The 24,288-nt window shown below is 39.7% G+C and overlaps 1 protein-coding gene across 6 annotated transcripts in view; it reads left to right on the top strand.

Annotated features, from left to right (window-relative positions):
- DIP2C (disco interacting protein 2 homolog C) overlaps nucleotides 1-24,288 on the top strand; it is a 479,785-nt gene that overhangs the window by 271,841 nt on the left and 183,656 nt on the right. For 4 of the 6 annotated variants that reach the window (XM_030550129.1, XM_030550130.1, XM_030550128.1 and 1 more), the window contains exons 2-4: nucleotides 11,295-11,366; nucleotides 14,093-14,260; nucleotides 22,367-22,477. In XM_030550129.1, the coding sequence (XP_030405989.1) occupies nucleotides 11,295-11,366; nucleotides 14,093-14,260; nucleotides 22,367-22,477 (351 nt within the window). The remainder of the gene's footprint in view (nucleotides 1-11,294; nucleotides 11,367-14,092; nucleotides 14,261-22,366; nucleotides 22,478-24,288) is intronic. The other 2 variants (XM_030550132.1, XM_030550131.1) reach the window with 1 other exon arrangement.

The raw sequence follows: 24,288 nt of genomic DNA, 5'->3' as shown, positions 1-24,288 counted from the left end.
TGTGTTATATCAGGTGGCATTATATCGCGGTAGCAGTGTATTTTGCAAATATAAAAAGCAAAAGTTTTTCAGAAAAAAACCCTCCAACCTAGAAGGTTTTTTCCTTTTATCTGGTTCATTTTTTAAAAACAAAGGAGGACATGTTTCAGTGAATATATTATACTTGAAAGTTTTTTTTAAACTAAATTAGGCTCTACTTACAACCTTACAATGTTAATAAATCTAAAAGGGAAGATATTTTTGTTTTTGTCTTTGCTTAGTAGGCCTATTAAGAAATTATAAAAACCTTCTATAACTATCTAGAAGTCTGAAGGGGAATGGGTGTAGTCCATGTTGATTGGTCACAGAGGCATGGATTAGAATCAGTTGTCATTAGATGTTGGAAAGGGAAGTGGATACACTTATGAGTTAGGAGGCTTGTTTACTAGAATCCATAAACTTGTGGAGACATGACAGGGCATCAGACTTCAGAGTGTTGAATTTACTACATAGTTGTTTCTCATTCTACCTGCAAGAAATGTGAAAGCTGCTGATCAATATGGCAAATAGGCAATTGCTGTTCAGTGATTATCAAAAAGCAACATAGGAATTTCTGACTCAGACTGACTACAATTGAAGGATGTAGTATAAAGCATGCAACTGAATGGACTTCGGTTATGAAAACAGCTAAATTTTCTAAAAAAAATTGTAAATATTGTCATGAGTTATTAAGTAGAGAGAGGGACTCATGCTCAGCTCACAAATGCAAAACATGCATTTCTTTTTAATTCTCCAAGATGGAATATGTCACATAATTAAACTGTCTACTCAAGTGGAAAAGCAGGATATTTAGTTTGATGATCCTCCAAGTGACACATTTTTATGTAATCATTGTCTTCATAATGATAGCCATAGCCATAATGATAATTTAAGTTCCTGTTCCAGAACGTCCTACAGCTCTTCTACAGTCTTCCACAACCACTATCAGCCTTATAATTGGCTGCTTAACAAAGGTGGAGTGATGCTCCAGTTTCCCAGTGAAATTTTGGAATACTTCATTTCTACATTTGCACCCAGCTATCGTAAGTATGGTGATTACTCTGAGCCCAAGAAGCATGTCATTAAAACATAGGACACATTTTTATGCACAAGGCAGTCTACAGAGAGGCACTAAATATACTAAAGCAATTAAAGGTTTTGGAGGGACTTGACATGACATGCTGATGACACTATTGTTACAGTCTCTGAAATTTTGGCTTGATCAGACTAACAAAGTCTTGAATGAAAAAATAACCAAATGATTCAGAGAAGCTGTGAAATCTTTACTTTACTTTCCTAATATGACTGATCTCAAATAAAAGTCATATGATGAACCCAGAACAAGAAAAGCTGAAGCATGGTTGATTGGACATATTCTTGAGGTTATTCCTTCTCTTCCAGTGCTTAAAAATAGTAGATCCAGACTTCTACCCCAAATCTGTCTGTGAAGGAGCATGCATCACATTTTACTGCATCAGAATGATAGAAAATCGTGGAAGTAAAAACACGGATGACAGGGCAGTTGAATTCAGAAGTTTGTCTATTTTTAAATAACTTGCAGTCATCTCAGCATCAGCCAAGCATGTTTTTAGCATATTTGGATTGATTTGGTCCAAACTTTGTAACAGGCAAAATGCTGAAAAAGCTAATAGTTAAAAGTGTATTTAAGGGTAGACACTGTATGCTTAGGTAGATGGTAAACTGGCAACTTCATTCTTGATTTTACTTACAGTATTACAAGCTTTTCACTTTGGTCAACATGAATGTGGTTTTTTGTTTTTTGGTGGGTTTTTTGGTTTGAGGTATAAACATGCTTACAAAGTGAGTCAAATGTGTTTCTCTTTTGTTTCATAAAAGCAGCATTTTCCCCTTCCCTACTACTCACAGTATTTTTTCAGTAGGTTTTTGGAGGGGTTGGGGAAAATCACAAACCTGTTCAGAGTTCACCTAGCACGTTGCTATCTTAATCCTAATTGAAATGTCTGACTAGCATGTAATATAAATATTAAATAATACTAAGTAGAATTATTGGTATAATGTCTTCCTTTAGGGAGAATTTTCTAATTTGAAATTTAAAGCACATCTATTAGATAACATTATAAAGACTATTTTTACCTTTTTTTATACATATTTTTTCAGAATTACATTTTATTGTTATCTTTATCAGGATGTGACTGTTGCACTGTGTATATGCTAATGACAGAGAAAGCATAACTAGAACTGACAAATGCCCATTGGGCAACAGAAAAACTAGTGGAGAGATGAAAGATGAGCTTCCAGCAGCTGCAGGGAGCCCCATAAGCCTTATAAAGGAAGGAAAACAACATTAAGAAGGGTCCTAACGGCAATAAAATTCCAAAAATGGCAATGATTGCTTGCATGACATAAAGTGTTCGTTAAAGCTTTAAATAATGAAATAAACTTTAACACTGAGAATGGAAACCTTCACCATTAAACTCATCTCTATTTACTTTACAATAATCCCGGCCATAAAAGCAGTGCTTCACAAATATTCCATTCTTACGGAGCTCTGAAAAGCCTGTAGACCACACACTTCTCTTTCCTTAAAGTATTTACATATTCAACAAAATGTCCATAGGTGCTGGTTTCCAGCCCTGACCATGGCAATTTCTACTTGCAGGAAGATTGTCAGAATGTGAGAAAACTTGAGTCAGGGATATGGAATTCCGTGGAATTTTTTGTTTTCACTGGCCTCAATTAGGCTGCTTTTTATGAGATCCAGGCATATTTTGGATTTGAAAAAATGTGCAGAACTCTTTGAGTCCAGAAGGTAAGAAGGAAAACTGATCATAAAGGCTTTTGCGGTTCAGGGTGGAGAGAAAAAGAATATACCAGGAGTTCTTTTCTGCCTAAAAAGATTAATGATTGACTTAGCTGCTTAAAAAATATATAAAACTGGATGTAAAACAAAAATGTAATATATGTAAAACAGACATTAAATTGTTATTTTTAAATGAGTAACAAAAAGTTCATTATGTGAGAGCAGAAATAATTTTAAAATCCCAAGCAACTTCTTTTATTTGTTAGATTAAATATTGTTAGTTTTGTTAATATAATCCATCAGTAGTGTCACCTGTTGAAAGATTTTTTGTTGATTGCTTTATGAAGCACTTTTTGTAAGCTCTTTAATATTTGTAGTTTGTAATATGTTTTAAGAACACTCCACTTCACCTATCACTGAAATACAGCCATTTTATTCTTTGTATGTAACTTAGAAGAACAAAGTGTGTGTGTGTGTGTGTGTGTGTGTGTGTGTGTGTGTGTGTGTGTGTGTGTGTGTGTGTGAGGGACAGCAAAATGTGGATAAAATTATCACTGAAACCTTTGAGCTATAATCTATTTTCCATGAAGGCCCTTGAGCAATATTGTAATTTACTGTATTGTTTGTAATGATCATATTTAAATCCAATTAAGTTTTCTGAACAGTTCAGTTTAGCAGTTTTCTTTCAATAATGTTTTTGATTAGCTTTCTAAACCACAAATGAGCTTAAATAGTTTTCTTTTCTTGTATTATCTATGTTCCTCAGTTATATATTTTTAGTTCATTAATGTACATTAAGCTATGAAATAAACCTGATTTATGTGAATACATTTTTACTTTCTCCATCCAAAACAAAATCCTTTGTCTCTTCTCATATTTTTGGAAGCCCTGACAGAGAGACTGTCTGCATCATGAGTGGGAGAAATAAATGAGTCACAGTTCACTTTATGAGGAGCTTTGTTTCATTCAAATCCCTCTTGCCAAGATGCTGATACTGAACTTGAGTCATCAGCAGTAAACAAGTCATACTGAAAATTGAATCTTTTGAGCACAGAATAAATGACGAGAAAGTTAAGACACTTATGCATGGACTCCGCTGCTCAGTACCTGGATTCGAGAGAAACTGTTAGTTTTATTATTTCCTCTTCTGAGATTGTTCACAAGAGCCTTAAACTCAGTTGAAATGCCAGTCTCCAAAACTTCATTTTGTAGTATGCATGTCCAGTCAGAAACAGCAACTTCAGTCTGGTTTTGAGTTCACTGAATTTTACATTGGGTTTTCAGTGTTCCAAGCAAGGTTTTACTTGTTCCTTACTTTTAGTGCTTTGGTTTTCATCTCTTGTGCTGTGCAGGCTAAGGCGGGGGACAGAATTTAGCAGCGGTGTACACGGGTTTTTTGTTTGTTTCTGAAATATTCAAATATTTTTCTGAAGCCCAGGAGACGTAGATGTTTTTAAAGTATACCTTGATGTACCCTCTTTAAAACATCAGTGCTAGTGACAAGTAGATTAATACTTTTAGGATTGGTTACTTCAACTGTGAATGAAGAGAGATCAACAGTAGAACTGTTAGTCTAAAGAACAAATGCTAAAGGACCAAGTATGTGGATAAGATAGCTTACTTTACTGAAGGCATTAATTTCATATAGACAAGTATACTATCTGTGTTACGTTAAGACTGGCTCAGACACACATGGGCCCAGTCTTGCTGCTACTGAAGTCTTTTGTGGTTGACCTTGTTGCCTGCATGATTTGACTATAGGGCCAAAATGCTGAATCTTTGAACGTCTAGAGTTAGGGCTAGACTAACTGGCAGTGCTAAAGCGCTCTAAAAATACCACCTCCACGAGGGGCATAGCTACCAGCACTGGCTTCCAGCGCTGGTGCAGTGTCTACACTGGCAATTTACAGTGCTGAAACTTGCTGCACTCAAGGGGGTGATTATCAGAGGTGGTCAGCTCCCCACCAGCCTCATGGAAGTCTATGGGATCTGTGGTTATTTAGCACCTCTGAAAGTCAAGCCACTGGTTTAAAGTGCCTAAGTGTGGATTTAGGAGTCTAGTGTTATGTAAATTGTAGTTTCTACATAATAATCTCATCTGTAAATTTCTTCCTCTGTCATATTGAGTCTATGAGAAGTAGTATGGGCACACAGGAGATATGGTTTTATTGTTTACACAGTGAGATGGAGACATTTGGTGAACTTTGCCCTGTTTTCTGTGTAATATTGTTATCCTTCATCTACATAGGTTTGCCTCGCGTATCATGGTAAAAATCCCTAAATCCGTATTCATTACGATCAGCCAACCGATATTGCAATGTGAAACAAGACTTTGTATACAGAGATACCTACTTAACCCTGAAACGTTCCACTTCCTTTGAGCTAAGCACTGGCAGCCATGCTTCCATAGCACTAACACTTCTGATTCACTGGCTAGGTTAAAACTTAAACTTCTAAGTGCATTAGGGGAGAGAGGGAGATGTTGTTTAGATACTTTGAGTGAAAATGAAAGTGGAAAATGCACTTCTGTGGTCAAACACAATGTGACCTGTAAGCTGGTGCATCTTACTTGCCAAGGGGCTAGAAGGAATGAGTTGATGGGAGCTACTTTAACTTATACACGCTTTTCTTCCAACTCCTCAGCATATAATTTACAACATCAATCTTCATGGATTACCCTAGGTACCCTTAAAATTCCCTGATGCCTACTGACACCTGCTTACTGACATTTAACTTATATGCCATCTCTGAATTGGACCCCCCAGTGATCATTGTTAAGGGACAGCAAAGCAAAATTGATGGAGGAAGGAGAAGACATAAATGTAAATCTCTGAAGAGTATGTAGGGTGGAATTCAAATAAGAAAAAATAAAAGGTCACTTTAGGATACCGTCAAATGAACTTAAAATTAACTTAAACTTCACCAAACTTAAACCTTGCCAGATATTAATAGGATAATAATAAATATAGTAGTAATAATATTTAGCACTCAAAGTACATTTTATCCATGGATGTCAAAGTAGGTGAGCATTAGCACCCCTCATTTTGAAAGATAAGGAAATGTACGGCACAGAAAAGTTAAGTAAATTGGCCAAGACCAGACCATGAATAGAGCACAGGTCTCCAGATTCCCCATCCTGTGATGCATCCTACTGAATCACACACTCTCCTTTGAAACAGTGATTACTTCATTTATACTGTCCCTTTGACCTCACAACTAGCCATTTTCTCACTCTGTCTGGAATGGCCCCAATAGATTATTTCAGAATATTAACACCAGGACTATTCCTGGGCAGAATTGGTCAGTATTTTCCAAATTCAATTTTTCATCCTTTTTATCAATTTCAAACTTTGACCCAAAAAAGAACTGTAAGAGTATTTCAATGAAATTTCCACTAAACTTTTTTCTAATCCGTTGACCAGCTCTATTCTTGGGTGAGGCTGCATAAACCAATCCAAGTCTCTGATTCTCTGCCATTTCCAGTGTGATTTTGTTCACTGTCTTGCTTTGGTTTATTCATGCACATATGCAGGAGGTTGAAATCTTTAGGAATGTTGCTTTCTGAAACACTCACATAGCAAATAAGTAATTTCTTTATAGTGCCTGCTCACTGAAAGGAGCAAAGACACATGGTGCACGAAATCCTGGTCCCACTGGGAACTGGGTTTGTGTGAGCATGCTATACGCACAGTTGGTAGGTCAAAGTTCTGACCTGCCTTTTATGTCACTGATCCTTTAAGATGAAAGGAGTTAATTAAAAAAGAGAGGACAACATGGTACTCGTATTCTTTTTTGAATGAAAATGTAGTCCAGCTGATGTTTTCCAGGTGATGCGATTTAGTTCTCTATCTTACTATGACAAAAGATCATGGGCTAGGTGAGGCCAACTACCAGCTAGGGGGTATTATGTACATGACATGCAGTAATTAATTTTGAGTTAAAAAAATAAGTAAGAGTTGTGATAAAAGCACAGTGAGAGTTCAGTTAGCTTTTGACCAGTTTCATTCATAAAATTAATAGTTGGTCAGTTAGTGTTTATGTTCTGAAGTCTGTCTACCTTAAACAACATTAAAATTTAATCCTGATAAATTGTTTCTGCTCACACCCCCACACCATATGGCACATCTGACTTCCATCTACTTCGTAGCTATAATACTGATATCTACAGTGCGTAGTTAATGTTTTTATTTTTTGCTTTCACATATTTTTGAGATTTGGTTGCCAGGGCTATGATGATTTTCTGTGTGCTCATTGTTATCAAAAAATAATGATGCGTGTAAAATAGAAACTTGCTATTAATTGCGGGGGGCCAAATACAAAGACTTTTGTATTTTATTCCCACCACAAAAAATTTCGTTTTGTTTTTTTCACTGGTCTTCTTCAACCCAAAATATTTTCTTCTCTTTAGTGTATTTCAAAAGTGTGAGTCTAAGGGGAGAAGTACACGAAAAAGTGTGAAAGAAAACATGTCATGGCCAGTGGGTAGCAGCTGATGTTTTTCTTTCTGATTTTGGCATCAAAGAGACTATTTGTCTTCTTTATTTCTTTTACCAATCTATTCCGCAAATACAATTTTTTTCAGACTTTTGTTCTGTGACAATAGAAATTATATACATATTTTTTTTAAAGCCTGTCTGAGGTAAGGGCCAGTATAAGAAGGCTATACTGTTGGAAAGACTACAAGAATCATGTCCAGCATGTGAAGCCTGCAATACCAGTATGAATGTATATGTACCATATGTGCAGAAGACGAATCAGTATTTTAACTAACCTGTTGTCTGCAGTTTCTTCTTTAAAATGAAATTACAAACTAACTGTACTGCACCTAAGAAAGCGGAGCTCCGATTCTGATTAGGGTGTGTGTGTGCTACCATAAAAGCAGTAATAACATAATAAACAAAGTGAAAAGAAATATGCAGTCAGATTGAGAGAGAGATGTCTGGAATGCTTAAGGATTCAATCCATTTTCATCAATTTCAAAAGAAAATTGGTTCATATTCTATACTTTAGTAAATCTAAATAAATGTTGAAGCCAAACCATTTTAATGCAGCAATATACACAGTAGGTCTCTTCGACTAGTCTGTGAGAGGCTGATGATTACTGTGCAGGCTGCACATTTCTGATTAGTCTCAATGTAAGCCAGAAATATTAACTTAATGGGGATTTTTTTTTAAAGTTTTGTTTTTATTTTGTCTTGTTTTGTTTTTCAGGGAGAGAGGATGGCTCAGAGTGTTGGTAATAGGAGATGGAGCCTTTTGCCTGTAGGTCACTGATAGGAACCCTTTCTAAGAAAGTACCTTTCATCTGATGACAACTGTTACCATCTGATGGCTGTTTGGTCTATGCAAAATGAGTTTAGTGGTCTCAGAGCAAGTCCCAAAAACTGTGTCCATACAGCTGGTGTCTGTTAACACCCAGTCATAGTGGAATGGCTAGAGTTTAAATGATCTTAAGCAATTATCGTGGTTCCTCCACCTTATGGTTGAGTATATGAGGGGGGCACTGTGGAGAAATGTACACTTGTGTTGCTCCTGGTTTGTCTGTTTTGTGGGCTACATTCTCCAGGGCTATCAACCTGATAAACTCACAATTCCAGTAATACTGTTACTGTGACACTTCCCAGGGATCCCAGGTGGCATCTCAGCACCACCTGCCTGTATGAGGCATCCTTACCTGTGCCTGCAGTGGATCAGCTTCCTGAATCCACCAGCCTCTGGCAACACAGGCACTACTTTCCAGGGCTCCCTCTCTGTGTACAGGTAGCAACAGTCATACTCCAACCCATACCCTCAGTGTTCCCTGCAGCCTCGAGCCCCTTATTCCGTGAACACTCACAGAATTACCAGGCCTGCTGTCCCAAGGGAACAGAACGTGGCAGCTTGTAAGATTCCACTTGGGAGTGACCAATGTTCCCTCTAATTTTTCCCACGCATGTGTGGAATTAATTTTGTTATATTCACCAGTACGGAGGTGATGTATGGTGGGGGTAGAGCCGAGGGGTTCGGAGTATGGGAGGAGGCTCAGGGCTGGGACAGAGGGTTGGGGTGGGGTGGGAGTTGAGGGCTCTAGCTGGGGGTGCAGGCTCTGGAGTGGGACTGAAGGTGCGGGGTTTGGGGTGCAGGCTGCCCTGGGGTTACGGCGGGGAGAGAGGATCCCCCCCAACTCTCTCTCCCTGCAGCAGCACCTGGGCTGGGGAGGGAGGTGCCTCTCTCCTGGCTGCACAGCTTAGAAGGAATTTAGCTTGGGACTAGCACTTTGCTCAACACACAGTTCATAGATTTATAGTGAAAACAAGGATAAGTTTATTATCAAAGATTCCAGATTCTAGTAATAGTGAACAAGAATATTGGAAACAAATGGTTACATATAAAACAAAATAACATACTTTCTACAGACTAAACTTGACCAACAGATTCACCTCCTGTCTGATTTCAGAGTGGTAGCCGTGTTAGTCTGCATCAGCAAAAACAATGAGGAGTCCTTGTGGCACCTTAGAGACTAACCCACAGATGAAGTGGGTTTTAGCTCCTGTCTGAAGAAGTTTTATTTCATCCAAAGTTCTCTTCAGCATTTTCAACCAGGCCATCTGAGATCCCATTTTCATGAAGCAAAATCTCTGTCTTTTTACTTCGTTAGTGAAGGCTGCCTGGGTATCGTCTCTGCTCCCCCCTCCAATTATTATCTAACAAACCTTTAAAGCGCCCCTCCAGATAAGGTTCTTCCTTCCCTGCAGCCTCTCTCTCTCTCTCTTAGTTTCTCTCTGAAGTTTTTACAGTCCTTCATTTGCATTTGGTTCAGGCTGATGATATGAAAACCATTATGCATGAAACAATACTCAAGTTTATAGACAGATGAATAAACATATCTTGTCTAGCAGAAGACCTGTTTTTCACCTTTGCTGGTGATCAATACCTGCAGACTTTAAGAACAAATTATTTTGATGGCTAGAGTGACACAAGCTTTTAGTCAAGACCTCACATGTCACTCTGGTGAACTAGAATATACATACCAGGCCCATAAAAGGCCTGTAACCCCTATGTATCTCCTTGCCAGTTGGCATTAAAGGATTTTTGGGTCACAGTTACTAACTCTCTGCTTTATCATGTGTCTCACAGTATTTGGTATTATATTTAAAGCCTCAGCTCCTGGAATCCTGTGATTATGTGGGACTCTCAGTGTTGTTATTTTTATTTATAAAGTATCAGAGGGGTAGCTGCGTTAGTCTGAATCTGTAAAAAGTAACAGAGAGTCCTGTGGCACCTTATAGATTAACAGAACTATTAGAGCCTAAGCTTTCATGGGTAACAAAATTCACCCACGAAAGCTTATGCTCCAATATGTCTGTTAGTTTATAAGGTGCCACAGGACTGTTCGCTGCTTTTTATTTATAAAGTAAGTTTCTAGCCCTTAACAGAGCAAAGTTTTAAAACAAACCCAGGTGTACCCCAAAGATTCATAAAATAGAAAGCAACAGCGCCACCCCCACCAAATTTGTTATTCTTAAAATCTTTTATTTTTTTTAAGCCGGTCTCAGTTTTGAACACTTGGAGAATTAGCCACAGTGAAATTATTAAATAAATCTATTTTTTGTAAAAAGACAAAATGCAGATTTTAATTATCTTTAATTCAATATTTTAATTATGTTTAACTATATATTTTGAACAGTAAATATAGATGGGAGACCCTTCTCCACTTTTAACTAGACAGAAAACATATGCTCTCCTCCAGCCTCCCCTTATCTGCCATTTCTTTGTGGAACACCTTTGTGGAAAAGCTTTTAAATCCTTATCTTTTAAAAATTATCATCTGTGGAAAATGCAGATACAGTAAATAGACATATCAATTAAGTGGATTTATGGGTTATTCAAGCCCTTGGACAATTGAGTCTGGAAGTTTCAAGATGCTTTTTATGCAGTGTTAGGCAGAGGCTCTAGAAGACACAACACTATTTGACAGTGGATGTTTGGTGGGTTTGCTGCATTGTTTTTCTTAAAGTGGTGCTTAGGAGCTAAGCCAAATGTTTACATTACAGCAGCAGTGTAGCAGCACTTCGAAATCTTTTGTGGCCTACATACTTGTTTAGAAAAATCTCATTAATGACAGAAAATGCTAATCTGTAATGAGTTTTGCTAGCCATCACGGGCCCAAGTATTTTATATAATCCATTGTTGATTAACTTAATGAAGGTCTATGTAGTTTTTGAAAGCCTTGTATGACAACATATCAAAATGAGATTGAAACACTGTGCTTCTATACCCCACTGCTGGAATAAATCAAGGCTAGCTGTTTACTTGCCAAAATGGTATAAATTAGTTCTTTCTGGGTAGAATGATCATACCAGAATGAATGATCATACTATGTTTTCATTTGTTCATTATAATTGTCAAGAGAAACAGAGAGTGCAATGGTGGTGAAGCATATGGTACTTCCGTTAAGCAGCTAGACTGTGTCTTTTTCCAAGTCTTACTGATTTTCCTTTTCTTTTCTTGGCAGGTGACATCACACAGAAGGGATATGAAAAGAAGAGATCAAAATTAATTGGGGCATATCTGCCACAACCTCCGGGTATGTATAGCTGTGCCAGCAATGTATAAAGTTGTCAAGTACATAGATAGCTACCAGAATAAAAATCTGTATATTGGAAGGAGTATCTGTGGCAGAAGCAAACCTGTTTGTTATGCATTGTACATACAGAGCTCCCATCATCCTTTTGTGTATACATATGTATGTCTGCCTGGATGTGTTTACATTTTATACATATATAACTGGGGGATGCCCAGACATACATGGCCAGGAAATAAATTAGCCATGGCTCTTGAGTTAGCCATTATTTATTCCAAGGAATGAAAAAAAAACTACAAAACTGTCATAACCCTCTAACACTTAAGCCAAACAAAGGTCTCCGAACAGTGGGGAAAAGGAGTTAGGCTTATCACAGACTGCTTATCAGTACTAGGGCTTGCTCCATTGCAGGACTTCCAGCCTAAGTCTGTCAGGCCTGAAGACAAGAGAAACAGTCATCCCCCACAGCTCAACTTGGGCCAGATTCCTGCAATATTGGCAAGCACCTGTGATCCTTTCTAGAGACTTGGGTTAACCCTTTTCTTGCTTCCTTAGGGATGCGATACAAATCAAAACTAGACTCACCCACAGGCATACACAGACACCTAGACTGTATATAGTACACATTGGTTTAATTCTTAATTTGAGTATTCCATATATAAATTGCAAATAAAATAAGAAAAGAAATATTTCACATCATCTTCTCCAGTGCTGCACTGATTTTTTTTTATGTGAGATCACTGAATCGTGAAGTCAAATATGGATTTGTGTACATCAGCATAAGCCCCAGTCTTGTAATAGGATCCATGCAAGACTCTTGTATTTATACAGAGTCCAATGACCTCAGTGGGGCTCAACTCAGGAATCAGTGTCTACCTACACTAATTTTATGGGCCATAGTTCAGGTCTTCCTTTACAAAATTCTGGGTAATTACCATAAAGTGTAGTTTAGGGTTTATGTTTAATCTGCTCACATGTGCATACTACAGCAAGATACTGTTTTTGTGTCCTTGGACTTTACTGGCTCTTCCCCCAAAGTTCAGGAGATCTAAAAAATAATAATAATAAAAAAGCTTGGCATTACAGACCTAGCTGTTGCCATCCCAGCTCTCCAGAAAGGTGCAGCATGGTTTGGGGGGTCTTGACAAATCTTGACATTTGCTAGCTGTTGGGAACAGCTATAAAACTAGACCGATCAAACAAAACACCCCATAATCCTACAAGATTCCTAAACTTCTGTGCAGTCAGCATTTTTACTAAACTATCGAAGTGTATACAACACTTTGTAATCTGCTTCACTGAAACCTGTGTACTCTGTGCACCTCTACTCACTCCCCCATTACCTCCCCAAAACCTTCTGCAAACTGGTATAATTCATATTTTTATTAGTAGTATTTACTGAGCACTGTCAGTTGTCCTGCTGTCTCTCAGCTTGTTCTCCAAAGAGCTTTCAATTTCTAGGGCAAACTGTATCCTCCAAAGCGGACACCCATGTAATGTGGAAAGGGATGAGGCAGAGAACCCTTTGAGATGAGCCTACAAAGAGTTTCCTTCAAATTCTCTTCTCAGAGAGCTAGAATTTGGCAATCTGTGGTGAAGGCAGAGGGTCTTTGGATCCTCACCAACTGGTATGGTTTCTGCAGAGGTTGTTTAGCCATTGGTTAAGCAGCCTACACAAAATTGTCATCAGTGAAGGAAGTGGCCTAGTGCTGCTTTATTCAGATGCAGAAATCTCAGTGGATATCCTCTGCCTTTGGAAGGGGAGAGAGGCTCTTCCCCCTCTCCTCCAGAATCCTGCAGTGGACCCAGCCGGACTTCCTGTGACTGGAGGAAAAGGGGAACCATGCTGCAGAGATGGCCTTGCTTTCTTTTGCATTCCTCTATCTAGATCCAGTGGAGCTGAGTCCCCTTTGCTTGCAAAAGTGGGCAGGGAAATTTGCCTCTAAATTGTTTCAGCACTGCAATGAATGATTTTATTGCACTAAGGATATTAAAATTGTAAAATTACAGTATATTCCTGCTGTAACTGAGATTATTTATGCCATAGGTCTCCGCTGTGTTTGTAGTTTTCTGTTTGTTTTGTTTTTTCCCCACTTTGTTGCTTTTAAAACAAAATTGGTAAAGAGGTATTGTGGTATTTCTTCTCTCAACCTTTACTTAGCTGAATGGCTGAGGGTCCCTGCTTCCTACCCTGGGGAGATGAATCTTCTCCAAATAGGGCTGCCTCCTGTAGGTGTTTGTTAAGATCTCTTGAACATTGTTGTCCTATTATCCAATATGTCACTCATTTGTTTATTGTACTCTGTTTTCATGGGGAACTGCAAACATTTATAAGGTTTGGTACTAGAACTCTCCATTATAAGGGGAGGATGTTTTAGAAATATTAACAATAAAGAGATTGAATTTCACAATACATTTTTGGTGGGAGCCAGGGCGTGGGAAAGGGATGGGATCTGCATTTTTTGCAACTGCGCCTACCAAATGGAAAGTAAACCAAAAGGCAGTTCCCCTCTGTTCCAGCATCCAGTCCTCCTGCTGCTGCTTTGCTAACATTACTAACACCAATGTTGGCAGAGCGGAACACTGATCATGTGGCTCCGTGAGTGTACCGTAGTGTCTGTTTGTATGTGTGTGTGCTGTACTGCATGGGGGCAGCTGCTCCATTCGTTGCTGTAACAAATGTAAAAAAACTAAACGTGAATTAATTAGTTTTTTTCAACTTGTTACAGCAGCGAATGGAGCTGCCGCGGTACGGTGTAGACTGCAACACAGTGAAGGAGCCGCAAGAAGAATGCTCCGCACTGCCAACTTTGGGGTCTGTGACATCCGGGAAGCAGCAGCTAGAGAGCGAGCGGCCAGCACAGCAGCAAACCGGCCCCTCTTTTACTTTCGTTTTGGTGAGCACAAGAAATGTATATTTTCACGTGAATATTTGTTTATAAGCATCTCTCTCCTGAAGGCCTCTGGGCATCTACTACAATAAAGTACATAAACATGGTTAATGGAAAAGCACCATGGCCTAAGGCAACACTTGGAAACCTATTACTGACCATGTCCAAATAAGAATGAAGTAAAAAATCACCGTTCTTATGAATAACTGAAAAGAACCAAGTGTGTCTCTAGTGTCTCCCAGATGGATGCTGCAGAGGGGATTTCATAGAATAAAGTGGTTAAAGCATTGTAGACTGACAGGCCTTCTAGTTCTGGCTGTGCCATTGACTTGCTGTATATAACTCAGTTAAATCCCAGTGCTCAGCCCTCTGGATGGTCCTGTAGACGTTTAAGACATAGTGCACATGCCCTCTGTAGGGGTCAGAATTCATCCCTTTCCTGCTGTTTGACATACAGATCATTAGTAAGTCAACAAAGAGCCTGGGATTCCTAGTTCTTGGCTTGTCGATTCACCACTTACCTTCCCTGAGGCCAGGAAGGACATGCATTGAAGCTTCCTTCTTTCCTTTGTATGCCCTCTGTCCAGGCGTGAAATTGCTGAAGATGATGTGGGATGGGGCTGCCTTCTGCTCTTGTCTCTAGGATAATTCATTAACTCCTTCATGCTCTGGTGCACCGTGGAGCTTGTCCATCCCCCCACAGACATATCTAGATGAGGAGAGCATTCAAAACTCCCAGAAACGCAGTGGAGTAGGCCCTGCCTGAGGTCCTCTCAGGATTCTGTTGTGGAAGCTGAGCAGCTGCCGCACCCCCAACTGCACTTGTTGTGACTACAAGCACACCATAATGGAGATGGTCTGTCCCACAGAATGCTCCCATATTATTATCCGATCAATAATTATGAATACAATAAAACTACAGAAAGAATCCATATTAAGGCCTAAGGCTAATCAACTGTGGATCTTCTCTTTGTTATCAGTTTCCTGTTAATGTCAAGTAGCATTGCTCATTGATTTGGAGCACTGGTCTATGAACAAGTTCTAGTCCAGGCTATGACAAGTTTTCTCTCTGATGCCTTGAGCAACTCTCTCAGCATCAGTTTCACCATAATACTTACCTGGGTGTTGCAGGGATTAAAAGAGTTAATGATTTTGTACCCTGAAAAGTGTTACATGTTGTTAACAATACTATTGAAAGCAGATGGATGCAAATTAGTGGAGGTGTTTCAGTTGTGTTCAGTAGTCTCAGAAAAAGGTTGCTGTCACTTTTTCTTGGGAAAACAAAACAATTCTACCACGTAACTTTTGTTTCCTCAAGCTGTATTTGCCAGAACATCAATTAGAGGTACAGATGTTCTGTGCACAGGATTGTTTTCATTTTAAATTTGTTTTATAACTGTTGAATATCTGGTTTGGGAACCTTTGTATTATGCCACTTTCCTTATTTGATAAACTGAGGCTAGCAAATTAAAACCATAGCACACTTCTTGTACTGCTAAATTAGGAAAGGAGCACAGTGAGTTTCCCTAAAACATTTGGGGGCATTTTCTGCCTGGTACAGATGTGGGAATAGGAGGGGAAGAGTTGTAATGTGATCTAGCCAGTGGTTCTCAAAGCTGGTCCACCATTTGTTCAGGGAAAGCCCCTGGTGGGCCAGGCGGTTTGTTTACCTGCCGCGTGCACAGGTTCGGTCTATTGTGGCTTCCACTGGCCATGATTCGCCGCTCCAGGCCAGTGGGGGCTCCGGGAAGAGCGGCCAGCACATCCCTTGGCCTGCAGTGCTTCCTGCAGCCCCCATTGGCCTGGGACAGCGAACCGCGGCCAGTGGGAGCCGTGATCAGCCGAACCTGCAGATACAGCAGGTAAACAAACCAGCCCAGCCTGCCAGGGGCTTTCTCTGAACAAGCAGTGGACCGGCTTTGAGAACCACTGATCTAGTGGATTAGACTCAGCCTGGGAGTCCTTAACTTCAATAGGAGTTGAGGGTGTTATATATCTTCTGCTTCAGGCCTTAAATGACTTCCCAAAGTTTACTTGGCAACAAGGTGACCAGACAGCAAATGTGAAAAATTGAGACGGGGATGGGGGGTTATAGGAACCTATATAAGGAAAAGACTCAAAAATTGGAACTGTCCCTATAAAATCAGAATATCTGATCACCCTACTTGGCAAGTTAGTATGTTGTAAAGTAGGGGGCAGGATATTTACAGGTGCTGAAATCTGAAATGTAAAGGGTATAAGAATTAAACCAGGCCTGTTTCCCTCTTTTACAGATTCAGCAACTGAGCCTTGGCAGAACAAAGTAACTTGCCGGAGAGATGCTGTTAATCAGCTTGGCAGCTAGGGGACCAGGATTCTAATCCTCTCTGCCATGCTGATTTAGACCATGACCGTATGCAAGTCACTTAATTTCTTAGCCTCAGCCTCCCCTACTTGTAAAATGGGGGTGGTGACCTTGATCTTCCCTCCCAGGCCTTCTGCTCAAGGAGCGGTTCTGACTGCTAACAGCTGAATGATTTCTTCTTACATTAGAGTTTTTTTCAGAATAATTTTCTGAAGATTATCTTGATTAACTCAATCAGTCAGTTCTATGTATGATAGTGTGTGGACAGCTGAGTGTGTGCTAGGAGCCCTCCCTGGAAGAAAAGTAACGAAATTGTCTGCATCCTATGTAAGCCGTGCTTTTGCCCAGTTTATTTTCATCATGTTGCCAGGAAATTTGCTTATTCACAACACAGACAGAAGGTGTTGTCAACAATTAAGCTTTCAGGCTAACAGTTTGAACATAGGTGGTTCATTCTCTCTTAATCAAATGCTGTGTCTCTGCTAAACTCTTTTTCATAATTTCCTATCATCGCTGCAACCAATGTAGTTCCATTTGTGACAGCAACAGAGTAGTCCAGCCGCCAGTGCTTTAATTATTCTGTCTAATTAAAATGTGAAATAAAGTGATTATAATGGCAACAACCACTCCTTTCATAGATCTACGAGAACGCTGGAGCACCACCAGTATAGAATGGCAGGAAATGTTAAGAAAAAGTCTATTGTAAAGAAGCCCTAGGAAACAGTTTAGCATATAAGAGCCCCTCCAATTCTGTATGTGGAAGTAGTTTTCTGTTTAAATTAAAGGGAACATCTCCTTGCTTGTGTTATTAATTTCAACTTTTTTACATCAAATTTGCTATTTACTGTTAATGTGGTTTACCCTGTGCACATTACTCATCTTTGACAATGGAAGTAAGCTAGTCTATTTCACTTTTGGTTTGTCATGCACAAGGATAGCACTGCATACAGTTCGGTTGCAAAGACTGCAAGATGTTTAAATAAAGCTTGATTCTGGGATTAAAATAATTCAGAGCTACTTGTACATGCCCTAATAATATTTTAACATTTATGGGGAAATGTTCATCGATTGACCTCAAAGCCCTTTACAAAGATGGGTATGGGTGGGATTTGCAAAAGCACCTAAGTGTGTTAGGAGCACAAATCCCATGTGACTTTCACTTAGGGTAGGACTTTCAAAAGAACCTTAGTGTCATCGTTCCCATTTTAGGAATATGACTAAGGCTATGTCTACACTACGAGCTAGGTGTGTTATTCTCCTGCTCACATACACATACTTGTGCTATCTCTCATCCAGCTAGCACAACCATAAATACAATGTGACTGCAGTAGCACCTATAATGGCACCAGAGGCATGGCTGAGCCATGCTGAGTACAAACCAGTGGGTATGTACTTGGCACACGTCAGACGTTCCTCCACTGCCACTACCCATACTACTGCAGCTACACTGCTATTTAAACTCGCTCTAGCTTGGTGAGAGAGAAAGCGAGTATTGTGTACACGAGCAGGGGAATACATCCCTAGCTCATAGTCTAGATATAGCCAAAGCCACAGAAAGGCGAAGTGACTTGCTGGTAAATCTTAATTTCCTACAGCCTAATTATTGGCTTAGATCAGCCTGATGGTTTATTGAATCAGATTTGATTTATGAAGGCATATGAGAATCAGAGCCATGCCACCATTTCTACAATTTATATCAAATTTATGACTGCTCTTTTGCCATGTTAATTGAGAACCCATTTGCAATCATATCTGTGAGCTGAAATAAATATGGAGGGTAACCTAGTCCTGTTGATGTTTCATCAGGAGTACTGCACCACTGTGCTTACAAAGAGTATAGAGGCCGGAGTATCTCTTGCATATCATTTGTAGGTGAATGTACATGAATATTTAGCATGGGCTGTCATGGTTTCCAGGGAAGTTACTGTTTACTTGTATTATAGCAATATGAGATATAACAAGTACAGTTGTGGTGGCATGACATTTAACACGTACATACACCGTACAATGCATTCGTCACACAGCTTTGATTTAAAGACACAACAATCACTTCAGAGAAGCTCTGTAAAGCAGTTGATCTAATAGTAAATAATATTTTAAACTATGTTCCAAATATCGCTTGCCTTTCCCTCTCCTTCCCCCAGTCCCCTGAAGTTGTTGGTTTTGTCTACAGCTGAATCTCCCAGGGTTTTATATATAATAGGTTAGTTTTAGAAGAAGAAATTCAACCTCTGCTTAAGAATGCCTTCTGTCTTTCTTAAATTAGTTGCTTCAGCTTTTAAATATTTTTAAATTAAAGATTTTGATAGAGTCAGCCCAAAGTAATAAAAGAAACATCAAAGACATATGTCAGCTATAGCTAAAGAAACAATTGCCCTCCAGCTGATAGGGCAAAGCAGCTACCACTACACAGGATGCATTATCAGCACTTAGCACTACAATTAAACTAAAACCAAGAAGCAATAAAGACTGGAAAGGAGGAAGAAGAGGTGAAGGAGAACTAGGAAAGGGCATGGAGACTATCTCCAGTTTCCTGCATTCCATATATATATTTTATAATGATGTTAACAACTTGCAATATATTTCTTAAATAGCTGTTATATAAGGTTATATTCCTCAATATTGCTTTGTAAGCTAAAGTCGGTATATGCAGTAGAAAAAGCAGTTAACAGCTGATGAAATTTGAGTTAAAATCAAGGCCATTCACTAATACGCAGAAGAACATTTAGATGTAACTTGGTGCCTATAGGGCATTGATCTCTGATCTTTGTATTTAAAATAATGCTGTTCAAAATACATTTTTGCATATCTTGAAAAAACATTCAGTGAGCAGAGAATAGTCAGTCATTTCGAAGCAAGTCAGTCACTGGTGCTAATTTCATTCACCTTTTTGTGCACTAAAATTTGTCAGACAGAATTAGTGGAAATAAAGTCCCTTTCCAGTCACAGGACAAGTACAGCATGTCACAGGTCAGAGATAGTTTACTACAGACCTGGGTTGCATGGTATTTAACATTCTGTACAAGTTTAGCTCTTGTTTCTCATACAAAAGTGTCAGTGTATAGATGCTTTATATCTCTGTACTCTGTGTTACACTATATAGAGTGAGGTTATTTTATATACTAATGAATGTGTCCTGTTGAGTGTTTTGATATTAATTTGCCCTCTGGTTACAATGTTTAGGGAAAAATGGGGAATAATCAATCAAGCACATATTATAGATTATTGTAACAGACTGGTGGAGGATCAGCTTTTTTGCAGTTTTTTTCATTTTGATCTAGTCCTCTTTGCAGCTGGATCAAAGGATTTTAACAGAACTGTCATTGCATGTTAGCAGGGTCCAGATGGACAGTTAGTCCACAGCAGGCTGGTGCAAGTTAGATTCACACCTCATATGGTTGTGAACTAAATGTTTGTGTAGACAAACCCAAAGTGACTGGAACATGCTGCGGCCACGCTGCCCGGCCTGGTCCACCGGAGCACCCTGCAGCCATGCCACCCAGCTCAGCCTGCTGGAACATGCTGCGGCCATGCCGCCCAGTCTGGCCTGCCGGAGCAGCTCCAGCCAGGTCAGAGACATCCTCCCCAGATAAGGTAGGAAGGGATGGAATGGGGAGAGTGTGGGGGTCCCGGGCTAGGGCTGGGGTATGGAGGGGTCACTCCCCTGACTCCCAGATTCTCCCCCCCAAAAAAATTCCCCCACCATTTGCTGTCCCGGCCCGTTAGGGTAAGCAGCTGGTGCGCTGGGACACTTTGTTTACGTAGGTTTACCTCTGTGCCTGTGGACACTCTAGGTAAACAGACCATCTGGGCACCCAAGTGGCTTATCCTGATGGCCCGGGAGCCAAAGTTTGCTAATCCCTGAATTATAGGGTCTTATGAACGGGTTTTAAAAAATTTCCATTTTTACGTATCCATCCTGTGGGGGTCAACTTATAAACCAACTGCCTTATGATAGAGTATATATGATATATAGTCTAGTCTAAAATATTGCTTTAGAGGATCGACTGCCTCCTCTAGCAGCTTGTTCCATTCTGTGCCTGTTTATAGTTGAAGGTTTTCTAGTATTGAATTAAATTTTTCCTGCTCCATCTAAAGGCCCTTACTTGTTCTTTTCTTGTTAACTAAACATAATCCCTTTCTTCATTATAATCATCCATTTACATTTTTATAGCTGGGCCCAATTTATTTCTTTCCCCAATACCTCTAATCTGCTAGCGCATATTGGGGAGCAGGTCCACTGATGGAAAATTTTACAATACAGGTACTGCTGTTGCCTGTAAACCAACTCAATAATGTTTAAGTAAAATACAAGTTTTTCCAAAAAATATTTTATTACCACAGCCTTAGAAAGCCAAAATGATAGTTGAAAAAAACACATAGTGCATCGAAGCACAGATTTAAACAGCATTATTGACTTAAACTTTTTAGAAAGTTTGACCAAAGCAAACTCTGCTCTTGATTTGGTGACCTGCTAAGGAAAGAAAAACAGGAACATGGGCCCTTTCTGTCTTCTTCACAATCTATACAAGGTCAGGAATGTTTGCTTCTGTTCGTTTCCTTACGTTAGGAACTCAGGTTGCCTGCCCTGGAAGACACCAGTAACTAGAGAGCTAGTGAAATGACATAAGAGAGTAGCATGAAAGCCGAGCAACTAAAGGAAGGCGTTTGAGCCAGTTCATTTAATGCAAACACTTATTTAATTTCAATTGCTAATAACATTCTGGATAAAAGAAACCTTTGTTAGAGAGTCAGCACCTTCGCCCTTTCAGTTCAGGTGAGCTTTCATACTAAGCATGCTCTGAGACATCTAACTGGGCCACCAGCAAAACCAGGGAAGACAACACTTGACTTTGCAGGTATTTCTGAGTTAAGATATAACAGCAGTATTTTGACATGTCCATTTCTACATCACAAAGAAATAGTAAAAGGTACAATTCCAACTTAAAAAAAAATTGACATGTCACTTTGAGGAAGAGTCCTTTCAAACTCAACTAGTGCTAATTGGAACACATCTAGAATGTGGAGTTGGTATTTAGATTTTTGTCTATCAAGTCCTTGGAAATTCTTGTCACTCAAAAATAAAACAGACTTTTGCTCACTTCCCCTCATCTACCAAGGAAGGAGCATTCAACTGTGAAACTTCTGGGAGCTAAAAAAAATATTACTACAAATAAAAAATATAAACCTGCAACACAGCATGTGTCTAGACCCCTAATTTTTACTTCTGTGACCATGCAAGGTGAGGTCCTGATTTGTGTGTAGTTTCACTCCTTTCCATTTTTTTCTCCAGACAGAAAATACCGAGAAAGGTTAAGCAATTTAGTTTGTTTCTCAAACCTAGAATCATTTGTTACTCTAATTCTATTTGTCTTTTTAGAAAGGTGGTGCCTAGCACTCTAGGCTTAACTAGAGTGAAGCAAAATACAATAGTTACCGTGATCGTTTACACACAGTACTTCTATAATCATGAACTATGGAAGTGGTCTTTTTTCCAACTAAATATTGTTGACTATGCAGCTTATCATAATTTGGAGTCATCCCCCTTGATGTTAGGTGTTTGTAGAATGTATGCTCCTTTGACTGCTTGGTCCGCAGCATTGACATAACTAGACCAGAACAGCTGACCAAGTATTAGCAATGCTTTTACCAATAGAAATCAAATGGTTTAACAGCTGAACATTCAGTTGGCTTTTTCTGTGCTCAAATCTGCATTGACAACAATCTTCTGTAATCCGAACAGAACTATTTGTTTTTCATTAATGCAGGGGTGGATCAGGCATTGCCACAAGAACGTCGAACTCCTGTTACCCCTTCCTCTTCCTCTCGATATCACCGTCGCAGGTCCTCAGGGTCACGGGATGAGCGCTATAGGTCAGGTAAGTAGAAATAAAAGAACACAGAGGTGGAGAGTGTCCTTCCAATTAAATTGTTTGCAGTGGGACTCTAGTTGAACTCTTCTTCCAGCTGCCACAATGGGGAAATATTCATCATGGGCCTGCAGGGAAATTCTACCATACTGATTCTAATCTGCAAACGCTATAAGAGAACACTTAATTAGAAATAAAGGAGCTGGGCATGTTACTACTTGGAAAACATTGATAAGGAACAGATTCTAACATGATAAATAAATTTGTGAAGCTTACCAAAAGTTTCATTCTAGTTGCTAAATTTGAGGGCCAGTTCTCTTCTCTCACATTGATGTAAATCACAAGGCAAAAGGGTTACTGGTCTGTAAGTGAGAGGAGAACGAAGTCCAAGATCTCCTCGAAGATGTAAACTGTGTATAGTACACGGCAACTGGACAAGGATTAGCTTTGCTCTAGTCACTATTGCAGCAGTACAAAGGAAACTCCCCTCCTGATTCTCCCACCAGTGCCTCAGGGAGAACCTGGGAGATTAACCATGTATTCCTACCCATCCCTCCCCTCACCAGCTGCTGTAGCCAGACATCAGGGCCTATTTGTTTCAACACCAAGAGTTCTGCAGCCAACTTCTCCCAACCGGTGCCAGCCTATTCAGCCTGGAGTTTGAGGAGCTGGGAGTGGGAGGGAGAATTGTTCCCTTTTCTCTGCCACCACATAGGAGAAGTCCACACCTCCAAACCACTGATGACTGCCAGAAACCACAGGACAGCTTGCCTGCCACTAACACTCTTGCTGCCAGTCAGGGGAGCCTCCATGAGATGCTCTGAGGAAGTATTGTGGGTCATATGTTCCAATGTCAGAAGTAACAACTGTGATTATCTAGTCTGTCCTTCTGTGTAAGGTCATAGATCTGGGCCAGGACTTAATGGATTTGGAGGTTGGAGAAGAGCAGAGTATGGAATTGTTGGATAATGTTTGAGGAGAGGGGTGCATTTTAACAGTCAGTCCCACACAGCTGACTGAGTTGGAAACTTGTAGGGAGCGCCTTGTTAAAATGTTTGCAGCATATCACCATTTCATTGCAGTAGGAGAAGTGCCTGCCAGGCCCATTTCAAGGAAATTGAAACAATAAATATTACACAAAGAAAGTTAATTTGCATCCAGACTATTTTGATAAATGTAAGTTAAATAAACCTCAGGTTAGATGCAGTGGTTTCTGCCAACTTTCATTTAAATAATGGTTAAGTTTACCACATGCTGCTACTTTGGCATTTGACCTGGAAGGATTTTTGACAACATTCAGCTGAGAATTAGCTGATTTGTCTCCAGATTGTTTGTTTGTTTGTTTGTTTTTTAATTCATAACAATATTGTTAAATCAGGGGTGTCCGGGCATTGGTCCCTTGTGGTGCTCAGCATTCTACATTGTGACTCTCAAGAATAATTGCATTGTCAAGAACAAATTTTCTTAACACATTGAGCTGCCCCGGGTAATGTGTAAACTGAAGTGTTTGAATCCACTTCATAGCTATGGGGAGGCACAATCTCCTCCTGCCTTCCCTGCAGCACCTGGATCAGCTCTGGTGGTAGCCAGGAGTGCTATGAGAAGCTGGTGGCCTTTTCTTTCTTTAGCTGTTTTGCTGCTCTGTCACAGGGATAGAAGGAAGGATGCCCCCAGAGAGTAACTGGCTATTCATCTGCTTCCCTGACAGGCTCTGGGAGCCACAAGAAGAAGGTGATAGAAGCTTAATTGGCTCATCCTGAGCTTGAGGGAGTGCCTTGCAAAGGATGGCTCTGCTCTTCTTCCCACACAGCTACTGAGGG

Source organism: Gopherus evgoodei, chromosome 2 (genome assembly GCF_007399415.2).
Source record: "Gopherus evgoodei ecotype Sinaloan lineage chromosome 2, rGopEvg1_v1.p, whole genome shotgun sequence".
Lineage (NCBI taxonomy): Eukaryota > Metazoa > Chordata > Testudines > Testudinidae > Gopherus > Gopherus evgoodei.
This window is presented reverse-complemented; position numbering and strand designations above follow the sequence as displayed.